Raw genomic sequence first — 27,040 nt, forward strand, 5'->3', positions numbered from 1 at the left:
ACAGGGAGGAAAATGTGAGTTATTACAAATACCTCAGTCAGAGGAAAAGATCAAAATTTGAAAAGTGTTTCACTTACCAAATGGATGCTCAGCAACTATTGTTTTTGATTCAAGCGGTTTGCTAACACCAAATCTGTTTTCTGAGCTTACTCGGAAACTGTACTCCTGGTATTTTGTGAGATGAGTGACTTTGATCTGTGTACGTTTCACACTGGAATTTACCAGCTGCCATGCTGTTGTGCCAGATTCGCGTTTCTCTACAATGTAGTTCGTAATGTCACTGCCACCATCATCTTCAGGTTCTTTCCAGGTCAACACACAGGATTCAGCAGAGACAGATGATATTTCAATTGGGCCAGTGACAGGACCCGGCCTTCCTATGACTACCACCGTGACAGTAAATGTTTTCACACCAGCAGTGTTTTCAAGCGTGAGGTAGTATTTACCAGAGTCACCTCTCATACTGTCTTTTACAGTCAGTGTGGTTCTGTCTTTTGTTGTCTGGATGGTCACTCTCTCAGTTTCCTTCAGCCTCATCTCCTCAAGTCTCCATGTCACTTTTGGAGCTGGGCGCCCACTGGTTGGTATATCAATAGTAAAGGTGCTTCCAGCCTTGCAGGTTATGAGCTGTCTGCTTATTTCACTGAGATCTGCTGTTGGTTCAATCTGTGGCTCCTTAATAATAACAGAAGAGAAAGCTTCTCTCGCCTCACTGTAGCCAGCATCATTCTTTGCCTTGACTCGGAACTCATATTCAGTGTTCTCCACAAGGCCTTCAACAGTGAAAGTAAGTTGTTTGGTTTGTCCAGCTTCGATCCAGTAGTCAGATCCTTTTTGTTTCATTTCAAGAAGGTATCCAATAACACGGCTACCACCATCATGATCAGGTTTCAGCCAGGCTAAAACTACAGAAGATTTGGTGGTATCAACAATATCTAGTCTCTTAGGTGGAGCAGGTTCTTCTGTGGCTACAACTGGTTCTGTTAATTCACAGGGTTCACCTACACCATATTCATTTTCTGCTGACACTCGGTAGTAATACGGCACACCTTCTGCCAGATCAGTGACCTTAAAGATTTGTCGAGTGCATTTTGAACTCACTACTTGCCAGCTACGACGGCTTGCTTCCCGTTTTTCCACAATGTAGTGATGGATACGTGAACCTCCATCCAGAACAGGAGCATCCCACATTAACGTAATAGATCTTCGAGTCACATCTTTAAATGTAATAGGACCTGGTGGACCAGGCGTGTCTAAAACCTTGACAGTAAATGTGATAGATTTACTTCCACTGTTGTTTTCCACAGTAAAGACATACTTGCCAGCATCATTTCTATTGCATTCCTCCACAGTCAATGTGCTGAATGAATCGGTTGTTTGAATGTCAGCACGCAAGCTAAGATTAGCATCAGCTTTGGACCAGACAGCAGTAGGTACCGGTCTTCCAGAGAATGCAATAAATAGACGAATGTTTGCACCTGCTCTTACAATATGAGTCTGCTTGAAGTTTGCATCGATATCAATTTCAGGTGCAGAAAGCCTGTCCACAGTTTGGACTGAAGCAGGAACTTCACAACTTTCTCCTTTGCCAGCACCATTGACAGCACTAACTCTGAATTTATAGTGTTCTCCTGCCTCCAAGTCAACAACGGTATATTTAGTAGCAAGAACAGTCTCTGCATTGACTTTCTGCCATGCTTTGAGATCAGCTTTGCACATCTCAATGATGTACCCAATTATTTCCATGCCTCCATCAAAAACTGGCTTGGTCCACTCTAAGCTTACACTAGTCTTTGATGTATCTGTCACCTTTACAACATTAGGAGCACTTGGTGGGCTGGCTGGTTCTCTACATTTGATCAGCTTTGAAACGTCACTTGGAGGTCCAACTCCTGCAGCATTTTCAGCCATGACATGGAATTCATACTCATTGCCTTCAATAAGGCCAGTTACTCTGTATCTGTTCTCAGTAATAGGCCTCTTACTGGATACTTTAACCCAGCGCATGCTCTTCTTTTCTCTCCTTTCTAGAATATACTCATTTATTTCACTTCCCCCGTCTGATTTTGGTCTTGCCCATGTGAGTGTGATACTGTCTCCTGTTACATTGGTAGGCTCTGGAGTTCCTGGTGCATCAGGGAGAGCTAAAAAAAGAAAAACATCATTAGAAAAACAAGATGGTAACTCCACAGTTATTTCTACAGAATGAAGTGGAAACTTACTGTAAGGTATTTGTGCGATAACTGGATCAGACTCCAGTGGTCTGCCAACTCCAAATTTGTTCACTGCAGAGACACGGAACTGGTACTCATTGCCCTTAATTAATTTAAGTGCAGTGTAGCTGCAAGCTTCACATTTATCTTCAACTAATGCCCAAGCAATCCTGCTCGTTTCACGTTTTTCAATTATGTAGTGGGAAATAGAAGCACAACCATCATTAGCCGGAGGCTCCCACCATAATGTGACTTTTTCTCCAGTAATGTTTGTGAATCGTATTGGTCCACCAACTTTTCCTGGTGTGTCTGCAATTTTAAAGGTACAGAATTATAATTTGCTGGCACGCAGAATAAAATACTATTTTAAAAAAGCATGCCGGAAGTGGTTGGTGCAGTACCTTGTACTCTGAATGTAATATCTTCTCGTTTAGTGCCTGATGCGTTTTTGGCTTCTACTGTGTACACTCCACGATGATCCCGGGTAGCATCTCTAATGAAGATTGTGCTATATCCAGTAGCTGTAGTTATTTCTATATTCATTATTTTCTCAATCTCCTTACCATCCTTAAACCATGTCACTTTAGGTACTGGGCGTCCTTTGATTAGAGCTTTAAGTCTAATGCTTTCTCCAGCTTTAACAGTAAGGCCTTCAAAGTGCTCAGGGCCAAATTCAATTGTTGGAGCGACTGAAAAAGGAAAATATAATTCAATTCCCCTATAGCTAAGTATTTTTTCCTGATATTCTTTTTTATGTACTAGTTATAAAAGATTATTATATATAGAATTTTCAATTAGAAAATGGCATTCTCTAAAAAGCAGTTATTATGTGAACTACAAACTTATTTTTCCTGTAAGCACACAGTGCATCATATTAACAATAGGTGAAAGACACCATTAATATATGCTGTTACAGTATGGCCAGCTACCTGAGGCACATTTTCATTTCTGTACTATTCAGTGCATCAGAATATTACAGTACATGATTTCTTTTCAACTTTGCTGCTGCTGCTTATCCGACACAAATGTAGAATGCCATGCCTTTCAGCAATTGATTACATATGTCTGCCAGATTTGGGTCTTTAATTTAGACCCTTCCATCTTAGAGTACAGAAATGTTTTGAGTTGACTGGAAGGACCTCAGTCACACATTATTCTATCCTTGGCCTCCCATTTCCAATCAGCATAGCCAGAAGTTCTAGATGGCTTCAGTACCCAAATACAAGCATATTAAGAAACAATTCTTACTGTTTTCATCTCTGGTCATGATATAGCCTGAAGACTGTGAAGGTGGGCTGATTGTACCAACAGCGTTTCTTGCAAGCACTCTGAATTCATATCGGTCGCCTGAACTGAGTCCTGTAACTGTATATTGGCATTCACTGACATCAGTAAAGTTACACCTGAGCCAACGGTCTTCGCTTCCTTGCCGTTTCTCAATGCTGTAGGCCACAATCTTACTGCCTCCATCACGCAGTGGCGGGGTCCATTTAAGGGTGACTGTTTCCCTGGTGACATCAATGTAATCAGGAGTACCAGGTGGGTCTGAAAGGAAAACAGTGAAAATTTATGTTTATTGCTGCTCATCATAGTCTGCAAGACTAGAATTATCTTGGATGAGTGACTGATCATTCACTTACCCACTGGAGAGACTGCCAAAGTAAATTTGCTTGGCTCACTAGCTCGGCTTAGACCTGCAGTGTTTTCAGCGTATACTTGGAACTGGTAATCCAGGCCCTCAAGCAGTCCGGTAATCCTGTATTCTCTGCTAGATATTAATGCAACATTAACCTTCTGCCACAAAATACTGTTTCTTTCCTTCTTTTCAACATGGTATCCAATAATCTCTGAACCACCATCATAAACGGGAGCATCCCAAGATATTGTCATTCCATCAGCGGTTATGTTGTACACAACAGGCTTGCCTGGGGCACCTGGTGGTCTAAACTGGTGCTTTGCCACAACATCTGCTGAGACAAGAGGTGGGCTCACTCCATACCTGTTTTCCGCACGAACTCTAAACTGATATTCAGTGTCTTTAACAAGGTTTGGTACTTTGAATGTTGTTCTTGCAGCACTTGAACACACCAGCTTCCAGTTCATTTGTGAAGTTTCTCTCTTCTCAATACTGTAGCCAGTAATTTCTCCTCCCCCATCATCTTCAGGAGCTTCCCATGACAAAACTACACTCTCTGCTTTGATTTCATCTAGTCTTAAAGGTCCTTTTGGCTTAGACGGAGGGCCAAGAGTGATGACAGTGATTGTGAATGATTTTCTGCAGACTACATTATCAAGAATTAAACTGTATTTACCACCATGCTCCTTTTTCACATTCTTGATGCTTAAGCTTATCTTACTCTCAGTTTTCTTAAAACGAAGATGTTCAGTTTCTTTAAGAGGAAGATTGTCCTTGAGCCAGCTCATTGATGGCTTAGGTTTACCTTTGTAGGGTAATTCAATGTGCAGGTTATGTCCAATTCTTACTGAAATTTGACCTCCAGGAATATCAGAGAGGTCAGCATCAGGTGTTATTATATGTTCTTTCACTGTAATGGGTCCAACAGTAACACTGTCACTCATGCCCTTTTCATTTTTAGCGAAGACTCTGAATTCCATGACAGAAAGCTCTTTAAGTTTTTCAACTTCGAATTCACAGCTCTTGCTTGTGCCTGCATATGTCCATTCTTTTTCTTCCTGCAGTTTCTTTTCAACAACATAGTCTGATATAATGCTACCACCGTCATAGTCTGGTTTGCTCCACTGCAATTTAACAGAAGTCTTTGTAGAATCTTTCATGGCTAGGTCTTTTACAGGTCCAGGTATGTCCGCAGCTTTCACTGGTTCGGATGTCTCACAGGGTTCACCCAGTCCAATTTCATTTTCAGCAAGAACACGGAAGAAGAATGCAGTCTTCTCTGACAGGTTAATTAGCTTAAAGGTGGTATGAGAACACTTTGTTGTTACAGTTGACCAGGCCCTCTTTGTAGCATCTCTTTTTTCAACAACATAATTTGTTATTTCAGAACCACCATTAATGAGAGGTGGCTCCCATACCAGTGTAACTGTGCCACGAGAAACGTGCTTAAGCTGCAGCTTCTGGCAAGCAGATGGCGTGTCAAGTACTTTTACATTCACAAATGATGATTTTGCTTCTCCAACTCCATTTTCAATTGTAAGAACATATTTTCCTGTATCATTTCGGGTAACTTGAGGAATAGTAAGTACTGTAGATGATTCTGTGTTCTGGATGATATATCTTTCATCAATCCCAAGATTCTTGTCACCCTTTCTCCATGTGACTGTTGGAGGTGGTCTTCCTTTGAATGGAATCATTATTTGCACATCTTCACCTGCTTTAGCAACAATAGAGGTCCGGAGAGCAACATCCAGATCAATCTCTGGTGCCACTGTGGAAATAAGTAAAAACTAAATAGTGCATACTTGTAATGTAAAATAAGAAATGCTTTTAAAAAAAAAACAACAACAGAACAGAAAAATGATAAATCACTGAAAAGTTGAGTACCAAGAATATCTTTAGCTTGAACGGGTTCCGTCATTTCAATAGGCTCTCCTTGTCCAGCGCAATTTATAGCAGACACACGGAAATAGTAATTAACACTTGGCTGAAGGTGGGGTACAACATACTCAGTTGTTCTCACTTCTCCCTTAGTACTGACTACAGTCCATTCTTGCTCTTCACCTTCCCTTTTCTCCACCACATAGTTGGTAATGGGACTTCCTCCATCATAAGCAGGTTTAATCCAGCCAAGGGTGACAGATGTCTTGGTTGTATCCACAACCTTCAGCTTCGTTGGTGAGCCTGGCTTATCTGGGTGGGTGTTGGGAGGGAATAAGAAGTCATATTTACAATTAATGATAAAGAGGAATAAAATCTGCCCTCAGTTACATTGGTGCAATCCCATCCTAATTGCTCATTGTCCATTGATTTCTAACCAATTAGAACTACTGCATTTTGTTTCTTACCAACAGGATCTGTGGCTTTGTAGAAGTCAGAAGCTTCAGAGAATGGACCTTGTCCAGCTGCATTGACAGCACAAACTCGGAAATGATATTCACTGTTTTCAGTCAGACCTGTTACTTTCTGTCTTGTGTCTCGAATGGTTTCTTTAGTAACCTTGAACCAACTTAGACTCTTCTTGTCACGCTTCTCGAGAAAATATCCTGATATTTCACTGCCTCCATCAACAGTGGGCCTATTCCAGACAACAGTCATAGAATTCTTGGTTATCGTTGTGACTTCTGGTACACTAGGTGGTCCAGGTGTAACTGAGTAAAAAAAATACATGTCAATAGGTCAGTACTACTTACAAATAATACACAAGATACTTCAGTCACAGAAGTTATTTTATATGTTGCTTACCAAATGAGTTTTTGGCTATAACGGGTTCAGACTCCAGTGAATCACCAACTCCAAACTTGTTCACACCACGGACACGGAACACATATTCATTTCCTTTGATGAGTTTTGTTGTAGTTATGATACAACCCTCCAGTTTTTCAGAAATTAAAGACCATACAACCCGACTGGTCTCCCGCTTTTCAACAACATAGTGTGTTACAGGTGCACCACCGTCATCTGCAGGTGGGTCCCACATGATTGTGATCTTTTCAGCAGTGACTGTCTTAAACTGTATAGGTCCGCTTGGGGGCCCTGGCTTGTCTGTGGAAGGCAGAAGAAAGAAGATACTAAGTATTTATTACTGAATTATTGTTTTATAGTGTAAAACACAGTCACATCTCAAGACATACCAAGTATCTGTACTCTAACATGGGCTGATGCTGAACCCATGGCATTCTTCAATCTTAATTCATAGGTGCCACTGTTGAGTCGAGTTGCATCCTTGATGAGTATAGAAGCAAATTCTGTGGTGTTTTCAATAGACAATAGTGCACTGGTTTGTAGCTCGTTGCCATTTTTGAACCATTCAATTGTTGGTATAGGCTTGCCTGAGATGCCTAGTTTCAGCTTAACTGAAGTTCCTGCTTTATATTTCACCACTTCTGTATATTCTGGTGGCACATCGATTTCAGGTGCACCTTAAGAAAAAATCAGAATAAGAAAAAGTTAAAATCTTACTTATTTTAGACTTGTATTTAATAAAAACAAAAATCACAGTACTTTATTTAAGCTAATAGTTACAGGCATTTTATAAATACAGATCAAACTAAAGATAGCTTATATAAATTACAAACCTAGAACAAGTTAGAACTAATCCTACCAAGAAAAGGCAACCACATGTACAAATGCAGCCACTTTGGCCATGGGGCATACTTCTGTTGCTCAGAGAATAAACACACCATAAGACTTTAAAAGTGCAGATACAACCAAAGATGTTAATTGCAATCATGCCCAAATAGCTCACAGTCATTCAAGCTTATTGAATCAATCACTGTAAACTAGTTTTCCATATTTAAAAGAGTATGGTTCTACAAAGCAGCGCTGCATTTAAGCTTCCAAGTACCACAAAATGGTACCATTATATCATTACAAAACACTTACCGTATGTATCAACACATGTGATAGGACCCACAACATCTGAGGGATTACTAATGGAACCAACGGCGTTCTTAGCAAAGACCCGAAACTCATATCGAGAATTCTGTGTCAGACCAGATACTGTGAACTGAGTCTCAATAACATTGGTGAAGCTAGCTTTTGTCCATCTGCCATCTGGAAGATCACGTTTTTCTACAATGTATCCAGTGATCTTGCTACCGCCATCAAAAGCTGGCTTCTGCCATGACAGAGTGATAGCAGTCTTGGAAATATCTGAGACACGAACATTTCTTGGTGGTTCTGCAATAGGAAACATAAGAGTATTGCTAATGAAAAACAGCTGCTTTGGACATTGGCATATTGTATAAGACAGAATGCCATTGCAGCGGTGGGGGGATGAGGGGGGAGGGAGAAAGTTTAACCCGTTGGGCTTCTTTATTTTCTAGGGAATACATACCACAAGCATCAATTGCAAGGACTGGATCAGAAGGATGACTTGCTTTTCCAATGCCAGCTGCATTTTCTGCATAAACTCTAAACTCATAGATAAGGCCAGCGCTGACGGTGGTCACTTTGAAGTGAGTTGTGCGAATGAGGGTCTTGTTAGCTTTCTGCCATAATATGCTATTTCTGTCTTTCATTTCCAGGTGGTATCCAATGACTGCACTGCCACCATTAGTGACTGGTTCATGCCATCCAATAGTAATACTCTCTCGGGTGACATTTGTGACCCATGGTGTGGAAGGAGGGCCAGGTGTAGCTGATGATATAAAAAGAAGTAATTAATTGTTAACAAAATTCTGTGTTGAACATCAGAGCATTAAAACATTGACCTATAGTGTGAGAAGCATATTACTCACTGTAGGGAAGCTTGACAACCACACATTGTGAGTCTATGTGATCGCTGATGCCAAAGCGGTTCTCAGCTTTGATGCGGAATTGGTATTCCTCTCCTGTCGTGAGCTTCATAACTTTGATAACAGTTCTAGCAACAGTTGCAGACACTTCAGACCAAGCAGCAGTACTTGTTTCTCTTTTCAGTACAATATAGTTGGTAACTTGACTTCCGCCATCATAAGCTGGTGGCTGCCATCTGAGTGTTACGCTCTCTTCAGTGGTATCACTAAGGACAACGGGACCAACAGGAGGACCCGGTCTATCCAGCACAACAATATTAACAAATGATTTTGTGGTACCACTTGAGTTGGCAGCAGTAACGTCATATCTGCCAGCATCAGCAGCCACACTTTCTTTAAGGTTAATGATGAGACTTTCTGCTGTGGTTTCTGTGTGAAATCTCATGGTAGGTTTCAGTGGAACACCATCTCTAAACAATGTCACCTTTGGCACTGGTTTTCCAGAAACCGGAATTTCAACTTTCAGGTTTGATCCTGCTCGAATATATACAGTGTTATGAGGAAAGCCCTTCATGTCAATCTCGGGAGATTCTGAAAAAGAAAACATTTTCAAACCATTAAAAAATGTTCTCCCTTTTTAAATACGAATCAAATTTAATCTGTATCAAGTTTTGTCTCATGTCAGGAAACATACCTAATTGTTCTTTAACTGTAACAGGGAGCAGTAGTTCCTTAGGATCACTTAAACCAGCTTGGTTTTCTGCAGACACCCTGAAGAAATAGTCAACATTCTCCTTAAGACCATGGACAACATGATGAGTTGTCTTTACAACAGCACACTTCACCCATTTTTGCTGTCCTTTCTCAAGAGCTTCAATGACATAGCTCACAATTCTGCTTCCACCATCATGTTCTGGTTTTAGCCAGGAAAGCGAAACACTGTCCTTTGTGACATTTGTTACTCCAAGTTTTTCTGGTGGGCTGGGTTTTTCTAAGAAAAGAAGTGCAACAGGTTAAGCAATATAGCAAATATTTACTTTTTATATTAGCAATTACACAGGAATGCCATCTGGATTGAGAAAATATGATTTTTAAACTAATTTATATATTAGAAATATTTTAAGTAAAATGGAAGCAAAATTTAAAATTCAAGCTATTACGCAGCTCTTTTTCAATTGTAAAATCACGGACATACCTACCACAGTTACCTTTTTTACTGTAAACAGATTTAACACTTTTGAGATTATTTTGAAGTAAACATTTAAAAACATGTATTGTTTTAAATATTAAAAAATATTTTTCTTAATAAAACACACCTGTTATTTTTGTTCCCTCCTTGGTCTCAGAAGGCACTCCAACACCATACTCATTTTCTCCAGAAACACGGAAGTAATAGATGGCACCTTCTTGCAAGCCAGTCACTTTGTAGGACAGGCGATGACAGTTGTTCGTCACAGTGACCCATGCTTTTTTGCTAGCTTCTCGTTTTTCAATAACATAGTTCTTTACAGGTGCTCCGCCATCATTTTCAGGAACATCCCAAGATAACACAGCAGATTCTTTAGTTACGTCTTTTGCTGCAACATTAGATGGTGGGCCAGGAGTATCAAGAACTTTGACAATTAAAGTCAAAGTAGCAGTGTTCAGGATATTTTGCAATGTTAATGTGTATTTTCCAGAATCATTTCTTGTTGCTTTTTCAACAGTAAGAGATGTGCAATTATCTGAAGTATCAATGCTCGCACGTGTCCGTAGATCAGTTTCTGGTTTGTTCCATGTTACATTTGGGACTGGTTTGCCTCTGAAAGGAACAGTCATTGTGAATGATCCACCAGCCTTTACGATTAAAGTCTTCCGCATTTCACTGTCAATATCAAAGGCAGGTTCTTCTTCTCTTTCTTTTGCCATCTGAGGTTCTGAGACATCACTTGGTTCACTGACACCAATTTTGTTAATGGATTTCACTCTGAAGACATACTGAGAGCCTGATGCTAATCCACTTACGGTGTATTCTGTGCCTTTTAAGTTCTGAATAGCGGTTGTCCAGTCAGTTTCATCAGTTTTCTTGTATTCAACTGTGTATCCTGTTACTGGAGCACCTCCATCAAACAGTGGCTTTGTCCACCCAATTGTGATATTTGACCTTGTAGAGTCCATAATCTTAGGTTTAGATGGGGGAGATGGCAAGAAGATTGGATCTTCTGCCCGAATCAATGGTGTGGTTTCACTTGGAAGACTGAGGCCAGCAGCATTTTCTGCATAAACCCGGAATTCGTATTCACATCCTTCACGGAGACCAGATGATTTCACTCGCAAATCATAAACTGGCTTCTTGTTTACACGAATCCATCTTAAGCTAGTTTTCTCACGCCTTTCAATTACATAGCCAGAGATCTCACTGCCTCCATCAGACTCAGGTCTTGCCCAGCACAGAGTTATTGAATCTTTGCTTACACTGGTGATCTCTAAAGATGTAGGTGGACTTGGAACTGTAAATGGGTCTAGGGCTTTGACAGCAACACTTTCTAGAGGCTCACCAACGCCATATTTATTAACTCCCATCACTCTGAAAATATACTCATTACCCTTCAGTAGTTTTGTCACTTTACAGGATGTTGTTCTAAGCTCTCCTTCACAAAGTGTCCATGCAATTCTGCTGGTCTCACGCTTTTCTACAATGTAATAATCAATATCTGCACCACCATTTTCTTGAGGGGGTCCCCATGATAAATGGCACTTTTCAGCAGTAAGGCCATTTATTTCTAATGGGCCTGCAGGTGGGCCAGGTCTATCAAGTACTTTGCAATTAATTGCCAAAGACCTTGTTCCTGCAACGTTTTGTAATGTTAGTACATACTGTCCTGAATCACCTCGGATACAGTCCTTAATGGTTATTGCAGTAGTGTGATCTGTTGAGGCGATTTCAACTCTAGCTTTTCCTTCAAGTTCCTTGCCGTCCTTTGTCCATGATATCACTGGTATTGGACGTCCTGCAATATCAGCATTGACTTTAAACACTTCTCCAGCTTTCACAACTACAATGTCCCTGAATTTGGCATCCATCATAATTCTTGGAGCCTCTACATCATCTCTTACAGTCACAGGTCCAGTTGATTCAGATGGCTCACTGAAGAGTCCAGCAGCGTTCTTTGCAATCACACGGAATTCATATTGCTGGTCTTCTGTAAGTCCACCTACGTCAAAGTATGTTTCTTGCACATTAGTAAAATTACACTTCAGCCAACGACCATCTGGTATCTCTCTACGTTCAATAATATATCCTGTTACTTTAGCTCCACCATCATATTCTGGTTTAGTCCATTTCAGAGAGACACATGTTCTTGTAATATTAGTAACTTCTGGTTGACCAGGAGGATCACATGGATCTCTTGCAGCAACTGGTTCACATGATTTACTGCATTTGCCTATTCCGGCAATGTTTTCAGCATACACACGATATTCATACTGCAGTCCTTCATCAAGACCTGTAACTTTCATTTGCGTATCAGGTATAAGGCTCTTGTTGACTTTTGTCCAAAGAATGCTGCTCCTTTCTTTACGCTCCAAGTGATATCCTAGTACTCTGCTACCGCCATCATTGACTGGTACCTGCCAAGTTACAATCATGAAAGCTTTAGTTGCGTGGGCTACATGAGGAGTTCCAGGTGGTCCTGGAGGCTTAAATGGATACTCTGCCACAACAGAAGGAGAATTAGCGTAAGTGCTTTTCCCATAGCGGTTTTCTGCACAAATACGGAACTGATATTCAGAGCCAGTGGTGAGTCGAGATACTTTAATTGATGTTCTTGCAACTGCTGCAGAAACTACATCCCACGTTGTTGTGGTAGTTTCTCGCTTCTCCACAATGTAGTTGCTAATATGGCACCCACCATCATACGCTGGAGGTTTCCAAGACAGAGTTACACTATCAGCACTAACTTCATCAATATGCAAATCAGTTGGTGGTCCTGGTCTGTCAAGGACAACTACAGTTAAAGAAGCTGTTGTTGATCCAGCAGTATTTGAAAGATGTAATTCATAATGTCCCAAATCTTCATTTGAAGCTTCCTTGATGGACAGTGAAGTTGAAGTCTTTGAAGTCTGAACATTTACTCTTGTTGTCTCTTTTAAGGGATTCCCATCCTTCTTCCAGCTAATGGTTGGAAGAGGTCGCCCTCTAAATGGCACTTCAATCTTAAGATCATCTCCAGCTTTCACAGTGAATGTGCTGAAAAGGAGCTCAGCAGATGGCTGGATTTCAATATCTTTTGCAATAACTGGGACACCAAGTTCTCTTGGATCACTTTTTCCTTTCTCATTAACAGCAATCACCCTGAAACTGTACTCTTCTCCCATACTTAAGCCTGTTATTGTTGCTTCTAATGTTTTCACCTGTGTACATGCACTCCATTTTATACTTCCTTTAGTTTGCATTTCTACTATATAACCAGTAATTTTACTGCCACCATCGCTCTCTGGCTTTTCCCATTTAATTGAAGCAGAGTTACGAGTCACATCAACAAGAATGACCTTTGCAGGTGGAGAAGGTGGTTCAGAAACCTTAATTGGGTCAGGTGTTTCTGCTGGCAAGCCAACCCCATATTCATTTACAGCTAGAACACGGAAGTAATAACTGCATCCTTCTTGTAGTTGAGTAATTTTGAAGGAATTCTTAGTGCAGTTGTTTGTAATTGTGGCATATGCCTTTCTTGTGGATTCTCGCTTTTCAACTACGTAGTTGGTAATTTTAGCTCCACCATCAATAAGTGGTGGTTCCCAGGCTAACGTTACAAAATCTTTCTTCACTTCTCTGATTGTCATGTTAATAGGTGCACTAGGTGTATCAAGCACTCTGACATTAACAAAAGCTGATTTTTTGCCACTATTGTTCTCTAAAGTAAGATTGTATCTACCACTATCAAATCTGTTCACATTGTCAATGACCAGCATTGTATAGGAACTGGTGACTTCAATCTGAGCTCGCTCACTAATTGTTCCTTCTGCTTTCTCCCATTTAACTTCAGGTTCTGGTCTTCCTCTGATGGTGACAAACAGGCGTAATGTACCACTAGCACGTACAGTGACGACTTTTCTGAGATCTGCATCAAGTTCAATTTCGGGAGGTTCAATCTTGTCCGCTGCTATAACTGTACCAGGTATGGTAGCAGGTTCTCCTACTCCTTCTGAGTTGATGGCACAGATGCGGAAGTTATACTCCTGGTTCTCTTTAAGTTTTGTTATGGTGAACTGTTTTGCTTGTAGGCCAGTTGGTGGGGTGCAGATAGTCCATTCATCATCAGCAGCTTCTTTTACTTCTACTACATATCCCTTAACTGGAGCACCGCCATCATAAATGGGCTTACTCCAGGCAAGGGAAACTGATGACCTGGAAGTGTCTGTAACCTTTGGATTGCTTGGTGGACCTGGTGGATATAATACATCACAAGCACGATAGAAAATGGATGGCTCGCTGGGTTCCCCTACCCCTGCAGCATTTTCAGCAGAAACTCTAAATTCATAGAAATGCCCATCAGTAAGACCTGTTACTCTGAATCGTAAGTCTGTCAGCCTTTTCTTATTGCATTTGGTCCACCGGATACCATCTTTGTCTCGTTTTTCAAGTATGTAACCTTCAATTTCAGCTCCCCCATTGTCTTCTGGGCGACCCCACGTTACCACCATAGAATCTTTTGTGATCGCTGAAACTTCAGGTGTTGAAGGAGGACCAGGGGGTTTGTATGGATTACGAGCCAAAATTGGCTCAGATTCCAAGGGTTCTCCAGTTCCATATTTGTTCACTGCCATTACACGGAAAATGTACTCATTGCCAGCAAGGAGTCTGGTTACTTTGTGGTTAAGAGCCTGCACATCTGTTGCTACTTGTGTCCATGAAAGCCTGCTTGTCTCTCTCTTCTCAATAATATAATGTGAGACACTAGAACCACCATCATGTAAAGGCGGAGCCCATGCCAAGTAGCATTTTTCTGCAGTGACACCTGTAACCTTCAAAGGTCCTTCTGGAGGTCCTGGCCTGTCAAGTACTTTTACAGTGATTGGTATAGATTTTGTGCCACCAACATTTCTGAGGTTAAGAGTATAGTGACCTCCATCTACTCTTATACAGTCTTTGACAGTAAGACTTGTTTTCTGAATGGTAGATTTAATTTCCATTCTTGCAGTTGATTCTTCAAGGTCTTTACCATCTTTTGACCATGTAATGTCAGGAACAGGTTTGCCATGGATATCAGCTTCAAGAACAAATGTTTCTCCAGCATGAACAACAATGACATCTTTGTATTTAGGATCCAGTGAAGCCCCTGGTGCTTCAATTTCGTCTCTGGCAGTAATGGGCCCTGTACTTTCAGATGGTTCACTCAAGCAACCTGCTGCATTTCTTGCAATTACTCTAAATTCATATCGTTGGTCTTCAACAAGACCACTTACTGTAAATTCTGTTTCCAACACATTTGTAAAGCTGGCTTTCATCCAGCGACCCTCTGGTAGTTCTTTCTTTTCTACAATATATCCAGTTATTTTGCTTCCACCATCATATTCTGGTTTTTTCCACTTCAGCGTGATGTTATTTCTTGTAACAACAATGGCCTCTGGGCGACCAGGTGGGTCACAAGGATCTCGGGCAACATACAATTCGGATACTTTGCTGACTTTGCCAATGCCAACAATGTTTTCAGCAGAAACTCTGAACTCATATTCAAGACCTTCTTCAAGGCCATCTGTTTTGTATTTGGTGTCTGCAATGAGCGACTTGTTCTGTTTTGTCCAGAGAATGCTGTTCTTATCTTTACGTTCAAGATGGTATCCAAGAACTTTGCTTCCTCCATCATTAACTGGTTCATGCCATTGTACAATCATATGGTCCTTGGAAGCTGCTGTTACAAATGGGGTTCCAGGTGGCCCAGGCACTTTGTAAGGGTATTGCACAACGACTGATTTAGAATCTAAAGGAGAGCTCTTCCCGTATCTATTTTCAGCAGAAATCCTGAACTGGTATTCAGAACCTGTTTTAAGTTTTGTTACTTTGATAGTTGTTCTTGCCACAGTTGCTGACACAATGCTCCACGTGGTAGTGCTTGTGTCACGCTTTTCTACTATATAGTTGCTTATCTGACAGCCACCAGTATAATCAGGTGGATCCCATGATAAAACAACAAAGTCTGCACTAACTTCGTCAAAGCGGACAGGTCCTCGTGGTGGGCCAGGCTTTTCCAGTACAATTATGCTCAGGTGCTCTGTTGCTGTACCTGCTGTGTTTGTTGCTGTTACTGTATATTTACCAAAGTCTTCCTTGTTGCTTTCTTTAATATGTAAGATTGTTGATGTTGATGTATCCTGAATATGTAATCTGGTTGTTTGTTTCAGTGGCTGCTCATCTTTTGTCCAAGTAATAGTAGGTTTGGGTCTACCTATAAACGGTATGTCTACCTTCAGATCTTCTCCAGCCTGTACACTGTAAGTATTAAACATCAATTTGAAACTTGGCTCAATTGTCAAGTCTTTAGCTATCACAGGAATTCCAAGTGCTCTGGGATCGCTTTTGCCTTTTTCGTTGTAGGCAGTCACGTGAAATTGATATTCCTGTCCTGGACTCAAACCAGACACAACTGCATTGCATGTTTTGGTCTCACTAACAACACTCCATTTTTCTGTTCCTTTAGGCAGCATTTCAACTATGTATCCCAAAATTCTGCTACCTCCATCATGTTCAGGTTTTTCCCATGTAAGCGATGCACTTCTCTGAGTCACATCGGTGAGTGTTACTTTCCCAGGAGGCAGAGGTGGCTCTGAGGCTTTAACAGCATCCATGGTTTCAGCTGGAACACCAATTCCAAATTCATTTTCAGCCATAACTCTGAAGTAGTAAATTGCTCCTTCTGTAAGATTTTCAACTTTAAAACTTGTCTTGCCACACTTAGCACTTACATTTGCAAATGCCTTCCTGGTTGACTCACGCTTGTCTATCACGTAGTTCTTCACTTTTGCACCACCATCGATAATGGGTGGTTCCCAAGATAGTACAGCAGAATCTTTCTTTATATCCTTCACCACTAAGTTTTGTGGTGGCCCTGGTGTGTCTAAGACTTTTACTGTAACAAATGCAGATTTAGAACCACTGCTGTTCTCCAACTTAAGAATGTACTTTCCAGCATCATTTCTATCACAGTTGTCAATTGAAAGTTGTGTGTAGTTTATGCCTTTATCAATCTGAACTTTTTCAGTGAATTCACCTTCTTCTCGAGACCACGTGATGTCAGGTGTTGGTCGTCCCCTGAATGGTATGTGAATCCTAGCAGACCCACCAGCTCTAACTACTATCCCTTTCCTTAGCTCTGAATCAATATCAAGTTCTGGAGCTTCAAGTTTGTCTTCTGGTTTAATAGTACCAGGAACAGATGCAGCCTCTCCTACACCAACCTTGTTGAGGGCACACACTCGTAGTTTATATTCTTGATGTTCAATAAGTTTTTTGATTTCAAATCGAGTGGCACGTACACCTGCCTGTGGAGTAACAAGTGACCATTCATCTTCATCTGCTTTACAGATTTCTACAAGGTATCCCTGGATTTCACAACCACCATCATAAATAGGTTTACTCCAGCCAAGTGTAACTGAACTTTTGGTGGTATCCACAACATGTGCATTTGTAGGTGGGCCAGGCTTGAACATGGGGTCACAAGCTTTAAAGTAAGGAGAAACTTGGCTTGGTTCACCCACTCCAGCAGCATTTTCAGCAGAAACTCTGAATTCATATTCATGATCCTCTGTTAATCCTGTAACTCTTAATCGCAGATCTGTAATTCGGCGTTTGTTGCATTTTACCCATCTGATGCCTGCTCGGTCTCTCTTTTCTACAATGTAACCTATGATTTCACTACCTCCATCACTATCTGGCCGGCTCCAGCAGACAGTCATAGAATCCTTTGTGATGTTGGTAATTTCCAAGGTCTTTGGTGGTCCAGGAACCACAAATGGATTTTTCATCATTACTGGCACAGATTCTAATGGCTCACCTACCCCATATTTGTTAACTGCCATAATACGGAAAATATATTCATTTCCTTCCAAGAGTTTTGTTACTTTCAGCATTGTCGGTAAAACCTCTGAAGCAACAACAGTCCATGCCAAGCGACTAGTTTCTCTCTTCTCTACAATGTAATGAGAAATATCACTGCCACCGTCATGAAGAGGAGGAGCCCACGCCAATGAACATTTTTCAGCTGTAACTCCTGTCACTTGGACTGGGCCCTCTGGAGGTCCTGGCCTATCCAGGACTTTTACATTTACTGGTACTGTCTTTGTTCCCGCAACATTACAGGCTTCTAAAATGTACTGTCCACCATCAACTCTAATAGCATCTTTTACAATTATTAATGCACTGAAATCTGTGTTCTTTATTTCATATCTAGCAGTTTCCTCAAGCTCTTTGTCTCCTTTGTACCACTTAATGGTTGGTAGTGGCTTTCCATGAACATCAGCCTCAAGTCTGAATGTTTCACCAGCATTTACAACAATTGTGTCTTTGTACTTCGGATCCATTGAAATTCGTGGAAGCTCAACTTCATCTCTTGCTGTTATTGGTCCTGTACTGTCAGATGGTTTGCTTGTTGCACCTGCAGCATTCTTTGCAATTACTCTAAATTCATATCTTTGGTCTTCAGTAAGCCCTGTTACAGTGAACTGTGTTTCAATTATATTTGTGAAGCTAGCTTTCATCCAGCGACCATCTGGTAAGTCACGTTTCTCTACAATATAACCAGTGATCTTACTTCCACCATCATATTCTGGTTTGGTCCACTGTAGAGTAATAGAGCTTCTTTTTATTATTATAGCTTCTGGGTGACCTGGAGGATCACATGGGTCGCGAGCAACATAGCACTCAGAAACTTTACTTGTTTTTCCTACGCCAACAATATTTTCTGCAGAAACTCGAAACTCATACTCAATTCCTTCTTCAAGGTTAGTTGTCTTAAAACTTGTGTCCTGAATAATAGTCTTGTTCACTTTAGCCCATAAAATGCTGTTTTTCTCCTTTCTCTCAAGATGGTAGCCCAGCACTCTACTGCCACCATCATTTATTGGTTCATGCCACTGTACGACCATGGAATCTTTTGTAACCGTTGTCACAAATGGTGTGCCAGGAGGTCCTGGTTCCTTGTAGGGGTACTGTGCTACAACTGGTGCAGATTCCAATGCAAAGCTCTGCCCGTACCTGTTCTCAGCAAATATTCTGAACTGGTATTCTGAACCAGTTTTCAGTTTAGTCACCTTCAGTGTAGTTCTTGCAACAGTAGCCGAAACTGTTTCCCATACAGTAGTTGTTGTATCTCTCTTGTGAACAACATAGTTAGTGATTTGGCAGCCACCTGTATATGCTGGGGGATTCCATGATAGAGTAATACTTTCTGCACTTATTTCATCAAACTTCACAGGTCCTACTGGAGGGTCAGGTTTGTCTAGAGTTATAATTTCAACAGAGGCAGACTTTTGCCCAACAACATTAGCCACAGTGATTTCGTAAGTGCCACTGTCCTCTTTGCTAGTTTCTTTAATGTTCAATATAGTGAGATCAGTCAAATCGCTAACATTGACTCTTGTCGTCTGCCTTAATGGCTGGCCATCTTTTACCCAGGTAACAGTCGGTTTAGGTCGACCTGCAATTGGTACTTCTACTTTCAGATCTTGTCCCACTTGGATACTGTAACTGTGAAAAGGAGGTTTTACATCAGGTTCAATCACCAGGTCTTTGGCAACTATTGGAACTGCAAGTGCTCTAGGATCACTCTTACCCTTTTCATTTACAGCCATTACTCTAAAAAGATATTCTTCCCCTTGAGTTAGGTTAGTAATAACTGCTTCAAGTGTTTTTACACGAGCACACTCTGACCACTTCTCACTACCCTTTGCTTGCATTTCAACAATGTATTGTATGATTTTGCTGCCACCATCATGTTCAGGTTTTGCCCAGCTTAGCGAGACACTGTTTCTGGTGACATCATCCACTGTTATTTTCCCAGGAGGCTGTGGAACTTCAGCAACTTTAATTGGGTCACTGGTTTCTGCAGGGAGGCCAATTCCGTATTCATTCTCAGCAGAGATTCTGAAGAAGTAATAGCAGCCCTCCTGAAGTTGATCTACTTTCCATGAAGTTTTGTGGCAGTTTGTTATAACAGCTGCATATGCCTTTCTTGTGGCTTCACGCTTTTCAATAATGTAATTCTTTATTTTCGCTCCACCATCCAAGAGAGGAGGCTCCCATGAAAGTGAAACAGAGTCTTTAGTGATCTCTCTGATTTTTAAATTAACAGGTGCACTTGGGGTATCCAGTACTCTTACACTGACAAAGGCAGACTTTGTTCCACTGCTGTTTTCTAAAGTCAGAGTATACTTTCCAGTATCAAATCTGTTAACGTTGTCTAGAACCAGGGAAGTAAAGCTGCTAGTGGTATCAATAATAGCTGCCTCTCTGATCTCACCATCCATTTTACCCCATTTTACTTCAGGTGTTGGACGACCTCTGATGGGAACAAACAGTCTTAAGGAACCTCCTGCCCTCACATTTACAATCTTCCTTAATTCCATGTCAAGGTCAAGGTCTGGTGCCTCCATCTTTTCTTCCACAATAACTGAACCAGGAACATCTGCATGCTCTCCAACTCCTGCTTTATTAACTGCACATATGCGGAATTTGTATTCATGTTTTTCCACTAATTTTTCTACTTCCATGTGAGTATTCTTAATTCCAGTTGGAGGGGTACAAATTGCCCATTCACTGTCACTTACATCACAGTTTTCCACAATGTATCCCTGAATTTCAGAGCCACCATCATAGATAGGTTTACCCCATGAAAGGAAAACTGAAGATCTTGTAATATCCACAACTTTAGGATTATTGGGTGGACCTGGCTTGTAAATAGGATCACACGCTTTGTAGTAAGTGGAAGATGGGCTTGGTTCACTAAGACCAGCAGCATTTTCAGCTGAAACTCTGTACTCGTAATCATGATTTTCTATAAGCCCAGTCACCCTGTATCGCAGTTCACTTATCAGGCGTTTGTTACATCTTGTCCAGCGAATACCTTCCTTATCTCGTTTTTCAAGGACATAGCCTAGGATTTCACTACCACCATCTGAGGCTGGCCTTTCCCATACAACTATCATAGAATCCTTGGTAATGGCTGTGACTTCTGGTGCCTTTGGTGGAAGTGGCACTACAAATGGGTTCTTGGCGAGTACTGGTTCAGACTCAAGAGGTTCGCCAATGCCATATTTATTTACTGCCATGACACGGAAAACATATTCATTTCCTTCTAAAAGTTTTGTAACTTTGCAATTTAGGGTTTGCACATTTGAATCAACAACTGTCCACACCAAGCGACTGGTTTCCCTTTTTTCTACAACATAGTGTGAAATATCGCTGCCACCATCTTGTAGAGGAGGTTTCCATGACAGCATGCATTTTTCAGCAGTAACGCCTGTAATCTCAACAGGTCCTTCTGGTGGTCCAGGTCTATCAAGAACTTTGACATTAACAGGAACTTTCTTTTCACCTGCGACATTCTTTGCCAGTAGTACGTACTGACCACTGTCAACTCTAATGGCTTCCTTCACACTAAGGCTTGTTGCAAAATCAGTACTTTTTATTTCCATTCGAGCAGTGTTTGTCAGCTCATGATCACCTTTTAGCCACTGAATGGAAGGTATTGGTTTGCCGTGAACATCAGCATCAAGCTTGAATGACTCACCAGCATGCACTACAATAGTATCTTTGTATTTTGGATCCATACTTATGTGAGGTGGTTCTACTTCATCTCTTGCTGTAATTGCCCCTGAGCTCTCAGATGGTTCACTGAAAACACCTGCAGCATTTCGCGCTATAACGCGGAACTCATACCTCTGGTTTTCAACTAGACCAGTTACTTCAAATTGTGTATCAATGACATTTGTAAAGCTTGCTTTCATCCAACGACCATCAGGTAGCTCCTTCTTTTCAACAACATAGCCTGTGATCTTACTTCCACCATCATATACAGGTTTCTTCCACTGAAGTGTTACTGAGCTTCTTGTGACAATTATAGGTTCTGGACGACCTGGAGGGTCACATGGGTCATGTGCAGTGTAGCATTCAGATACTCTACTTGCCTTTCCAATGCCAACTATGTTTTCTGCATAAACTCTGAACTCATATTCAAGACCTTCCTCAAGGCCAGTTGTCTTAAATTTGGTATCTGGAATTGGTGTTTTATTCAGTTTAGCCCACAGAATGCTGTTTCTTTCTTTGCGCTCCAAGTGATACCCAATGATCTTGCTACCACCATCATTGACTGGTTCATTCCATTGTACCACCATGCTGTCTTTTGAGACATTAGTTACAAAAGGTGTTCCAGGTGGACCGGGAACTTTAAATGGGTATTGGGCTGTAATTGGCTCTGAAGTGAGAAAGATACTCTTCCCGTATCTGTTCTCAGCTGCGATTCTGAACTGATATTCACAGCCAGTCTTTAATCGACATGCTTTTATAGTTGTTCTTGCAACAGTAGCTGACACAATCTGCCAAGTGGTGGTGGAAGTGTCTCTTTTTTCTACAATGTAATTATTAATAGAGCTGCCACCATCATACTTGGGTGGTTCCCAGGAAATCGTAATACTATCTGCCGTTACTTCATCTACTTTTACTGGTCCAGTTGGAGGTCCTGGTTTGTCAAGAACAACAATGTTTAGGGTCTCAGTTGCTTCACCGGCAGAGTTTGTAAGTTTAACTAAATATGCTCCCACATCTTCTCTGCATGCTTCTTTTATTGTTAACACTGTGTTATTTTCTGAACTTTCTGCATTTACTCTTGTAGTTTGCTTCAATGCCACATTATCTTTATGCCAAAACACTGCTGGTTTGGGCCGACCAACAAAAGGAACATCAACCTTCAAGTCCTCTCCTGCTAGAACACTGAAAGTGGTAAACAGCAGTTTGAAGGCTGGTGGAATCACAAGATCTTTTGCAACAACTGGTATACCCAGCTGGCGAGGATCACTAATGCCTTTCTCATTCTGAGCTGAAACACGGAAGGTGTATTCTTCACCTTGGATCAATCCTGTGATAGTGGCTTCAGTAACTTTTACTGTAGCACAAGTTGACCACTTTTCACTGCCTTTGCTTTGCATTTCTACAATGTAGCCAAGAATTCTGCTACCTCCATCATGTTCAGGTTTTTCCCAAGATAAGGATACGCTATTTCTTGTCACATCCAACAAGGTTATTTTCCCTGGTGGAAGTGGTCTTTCTGATACTTTTACAGATTCTGAAGTTTCAACTGGAAGGCCTATTCCATACTCATTTTCAGCTAGGACTCTGAAGTAGTAGTTGCAACCTTCTTGCAGTGAATCGACTTTCCAGCTGGTCTTGTGGCAATTGGCATTAACAGTTGAATAAGCTTTTCTTGTTGATTCACGCTTTTCAACAATGTAATTTTTTATTTTAGAGCCACCATCTATGAGAGGAGGCTCCCATGTGAGTGTAACTGATGATTTTGTAACTTCTTTTATTCTCAAATCTTGAGGTGCCCCTGGGGTATCAAGAACTCTAACATTCACAAATGCTGACTTACTACCTGAGCTGTTTTCAATTGTCAGTATGTATTTGCCACTATCAAATCTATTCACATTTTCAACAATAAGCAGAGTATAAGAGCTTGTTGATTCAATGCTCGCTCTATCCAAAGATTCCCCATGTTCTCTTGTCCATTTTACTTCAGGTGCTGGTCTTCCTTTGATTGGGACAAAGAGCCTTAGAGTACAGCAAGCTCTAATAGTGACAACTTTACGTAGTTCTGCATCAAGTTCAATCTCTGGAGGTAGCATTCTCTCCTCAGCTTTTGGAGTCCCAGGAACAAGAGCAGGTTCTCCAAGACCTTCAGAGTTCATAGCGTATATCCGTATTTTATACTCTTGATTTTCTTTCAGGTCAATGATGGTAAAAGAAGTGGCCTTCAGACCTGCTGGTGGAGTTACAATCTTCCACTCATCTTCTTCAGGTAGTGCGATCTCAACCATGTAACCTATGATCTCTGAGCCACCATCATATATTGGTTTGTTCCATGCTATTGTAATTGAGGACTTGCTGCTATCCAAAACACGAGGATTACCTGGGGGACCAGGCTTAAATACAGTATCACAAGCCTTATAGAATGGACTGGTTGGGCTTGGCTCACTGACTCCAGCAGCATTTTCAGCCATGACTCTGTATTCATATTCATGGCCTTCTGTCAGTCCAGACACTTTGTAACGTAAGTCAGTAACAACCCGTTTGTTACATTTCACCCACCGCAGACCAGCTCTGTCTCGACGTTCCACAATATAGTTAGTTATTGGGCTTCCACCATCAGAATCAGGATGACCCCAACAGACAACCATAGAATCTTTTGTAATTGCTGTAACTTCCGGTGTTTTAGGTGGATCAGGTGGCACATACGGATTTACTGCAAGAATGGGATCTGATTCCAGAGGCTCACCAACTCCATATTTGTTAACAGCCATTACACGGAACACGTACTCATTGCCCTTCAACAGCTTTGTAACCTTCAGTTTAGTTAATGGAACTTCTGTGGCAACAGCTGTCCATGCCAACCTACTGGTTTCACGTTTTTCAACCACATAATGGTCAATCTTTGCGCCTCCATCATCCAGTGGGGGTAGCCATGACAGCACACACTTATCTGCAGTGACTTCAGTCACAGCCAAAGGCCCTTCTGGGGGACCAGGTCTATCAAGAACTTTAACATTGAAGATATGCTTGGCAAAGCCACCAGGATTTGTTGCAGTAAGTGTATAGGCACCGCCATCTCTTCTTGAAGAATCTTTATTGATAAGAACAGTAGAGAAATCTGCTATTTTTATTTCTAATTTTGCTGTGTCTTCAAGTTCTTTTTCTCCTTTTGTCCATGTCATAGTTGGTGGAGGGCGACCTGAAACATCAGCCTCAAGTCTGAAAACTTCACCTGCTTTCAGCACTAAGATGTCTTTGTATTTAGCATCCACCTTTATCTTTGGTGCTTCAATGTCATCTCTACAAGTTATTGCATCTGATGGCTCAGAGGGCTGACTAACAGCCCCACCAGCATTCCTAGCAATCACACGGAATTCATAGGCAGCATCTTCTGTCAAACCACTTACAGTGAATTCAGTCTCTAGTATATTGCTGAAATTAGCCTTCAGCCAACGTCCATTAGGAAGGTCTCTTTTTTCAACGGTGTAGCCAGTGATCTTAAAACCTCCATTATATTCTGGTTTAGTCCACTTCAGTGTAACTGCATGTCTTGTAATGTTCAGAGGTATTGGCTTACCAGGTGGATCTATTGGGTCTAGGGCAAACACTGGCTCAGATGGCTTGCTTGGCTTACTCTTGCCAGCCAGATTTTCTGCTATAACACGGAATTCATATGCAATGCCATCAGTAAGTCCAGTTGATTTAAAGATATTGCCTGATACCAGCGTTTTACTTACAGTCTGCCAAAGAATGCTATTTCGTTCTTTTCTTTCAATGTGATATCCCAGAATTGGGCTTCCACCATCAGTAACTGGCTCATTCCAGCTAATGATCATGGTTTCTTTGGTGACTGCAATCACCTGAGGAGTTCCAGGAGGCCCAGGTACCTTAAATGGGTAGTTGGCAACTACAGACTCTGAAGTAATAGCTGGACCAATTCCATATCTATTTTGAGCTTTAACACGGAACTGATACTCAACTCCAGTAGTAAGACGAGTGGCTTTAAATGTAGTACGTATCACTGTGGTTGCCAATTCTGTCCATGTCGTACTGTCAGTTTGACGCATTTCTACAACATAGTTGCTTATTGGTACACCACCATCATTCAAAGGAGGCTCCCATGAGAATGTTAGAAAGTCAGATGAAATTTCGTCAAATTTGATTGGTCCAGTAGGAGGTCCAGGTATGTCATGAACTTCAATTGTGATTACTTCACTGACTTCCCCAACAATGTTTTTAGCTGACAGTGGATATTGACCACTATCACTTCGTTTACATTCATTGATAGTTAGTATCGTTGCAGTTGCAGTGTTTTCATAATTTACCCTCTGTGTTTGCTTAAGTATCTGGTCTTCTTTCTTCCAAGTCACAGTAGGCCTTGGACGACCAAGCACAGGGATTTCAATCTTGATATTGTCACCAGCTTTGGCAATGACTGTTTTCTGGTAGATACCACGGAGGTCAAACTCTGGTAGCATTGTTTGCTCTTTGATAATAACTGGTCTGCTTTCTCTTGGGGCACTTCTTCCAGCACTGTTAACTGCCATAACCTGGAAAGTATACTCTTCATTTTCTGTTAGATTCTTTACTACACAGTCCAGCGTTTTCACAGTGGTGATGTGTGCCCATTGGCTGGTTCCTTTTCTCTGTGCTTCAATTACATACCCAGTGATCTTGCTGCCACCGTCATGTTCTGGTTTTGGCCAAGCCAAGCTAACTGAGTTCCGTGTTACATCCATAATATTAAGGCTCTCAGGTGGGGATGGTGCCTCAGAAGCTCTTACTGGTTCTGCAGTTTCAGCTGGTTCACCAATCCCATACTCATTTTCAGCCAGCACTCTGAAATAGTATTCACACCCCTCAGCCAAATTGGGAATCCTGAAGGAACACTTCTGGCAGTTGGTTGTGACTGTTGAATATGCTTTCCGAGTCGATTCACGTTTCTCGACAATATAGTTTGTTATACGTGAACCACCATCTATCAGAGGCATATCCCATTGGAGGGTGATGCTGTCTTTGGTTATTTCTCTAGGCTTAAGGTTTATTGGTGGACCTGGTGTATCCAAGACTTTTACATTTACAAAGCCAGTCTTCTTACCAGCAGCATTTTCAAGAGTCATTACGTATTTTCCTGCATCGTATCTGTTGCACTCTGTGACAATTAAGAGTGTAAAAGAGTCTGTATTTTCAATATTGGCACGTCCTTTGAGTGAAACACCATCTTTTGTCCATGTAACTTCTGGAGTTGGACGTCCTTTAATTGGCACAAAAATCCTAATAGTTAATCCAGCTCTAACAACAAGCGTTCTTCTTAGCTCAGCATCTAATTCAAAGTCAGGAATCTCTTCCCGGTCTTTGATATCCACACTCGGAATTATTGCTGGTTCACCAACACCTGCAGCATTCATGGCAGAGATCCTAAATTTGTATTTGGCTCCTGTCTGCAGCTGAGCAACAACAAACTGAGTGATTCTTAAAGCAGTCCCTGTTGTGTCTTTTACCCATTCATCTTCTCCTTCCTTTTGATGCTCTACTATATAGCCAATGATGTCAAGACCACCGTCATAGTGAGGCTTGCCCCAGGCTAAAGATGCACTTGTCTTTGTAGTATCAGTCACTCTTGGATTTGCAGGTGGACCTGGTGGGTCTGAAAAGTGAGGAAAAGATAAAACATTAC

At 41.3% G+C, this 27,040-nt stretch overlaps 1 protein-coding gene across 32 annotated transcripts in view; it reads right to left on the reverse strand.

Annotated features, from left to right (window-relative positions):
* The window catches only part of TTN (titin), a 245,384-nt gene that overhangs the window by 18,972 nt on the left and 199,372 nt on the right, over positions 1–27,040 (reverse strand). For all 32 annotated transcript variants that reach the window (XM_075430105.1, XM_075430099.1, XM_075430122.1 and 29 more), the window contains 14 exons: positions 9,905–27,010; positions 9,283–9,579; positions 8,592–9,179; positions 8,189–8,491; positions 7,735–8,031; positions 6,984–7,271; positions 6,595–6,894; positions 6,198–6,500; positions 5,737–6,042; positions 3,854–5,620; positions 3,462–3,758; positions 2,615–2,902; positions 2,223–2,522; positions 78–2,144 (listed from right to left, as the gene is read on the reverse strand). In XM_075430105.1, the coding sequence (XP_075286220.1) occupies positions 78–2,144; positions 2,223–2,522; positions 2,615–2,902; positions 3,462–3,758; positions 3,854–5,620; positions 5,737–6,042; positions 6,198–6,500; positions 6,595–6,894; positions 6,984–7,271; positions 7,735–8,031; positions 8,189–8,491; positions 8,592–9,179; positions 9,283–9,579; positions 9,905–27,010 (24,507 nt within the window). The remainder of the gene's footprint in view (positions 1–77; positions 2,145–2,222; positions 2,523–2,614; positions 2,903–3,461; positions 3,759–3,853; positions 5,621–5,736; positions 6,043–6,197; positions 6,501–6,594; positions 6,895–6,983; positions 7,272–7,734; positions 8,032–8,188; positions 8,492–8,591; positions 9,180–9,282; positions 9,580–9,904; positions 27,011–27,040) is intronic.

The sequence above is a fragment of the Opisthocomus hoazin genome, chromosome 9 (genome assembly GCF_030867145.1).
Source record: "Opisthocomus hoazin isolate bOpiHoa1 chromosome 9, bOpiHoa1.hap1, whole genome shotgun sequence".
NCBI lineage: Eukaryota > Metazoa > Chordata > Aves > Opisthocomiformes > Opisthocomidae > Opisthocomus > Opisthocomus hoazin.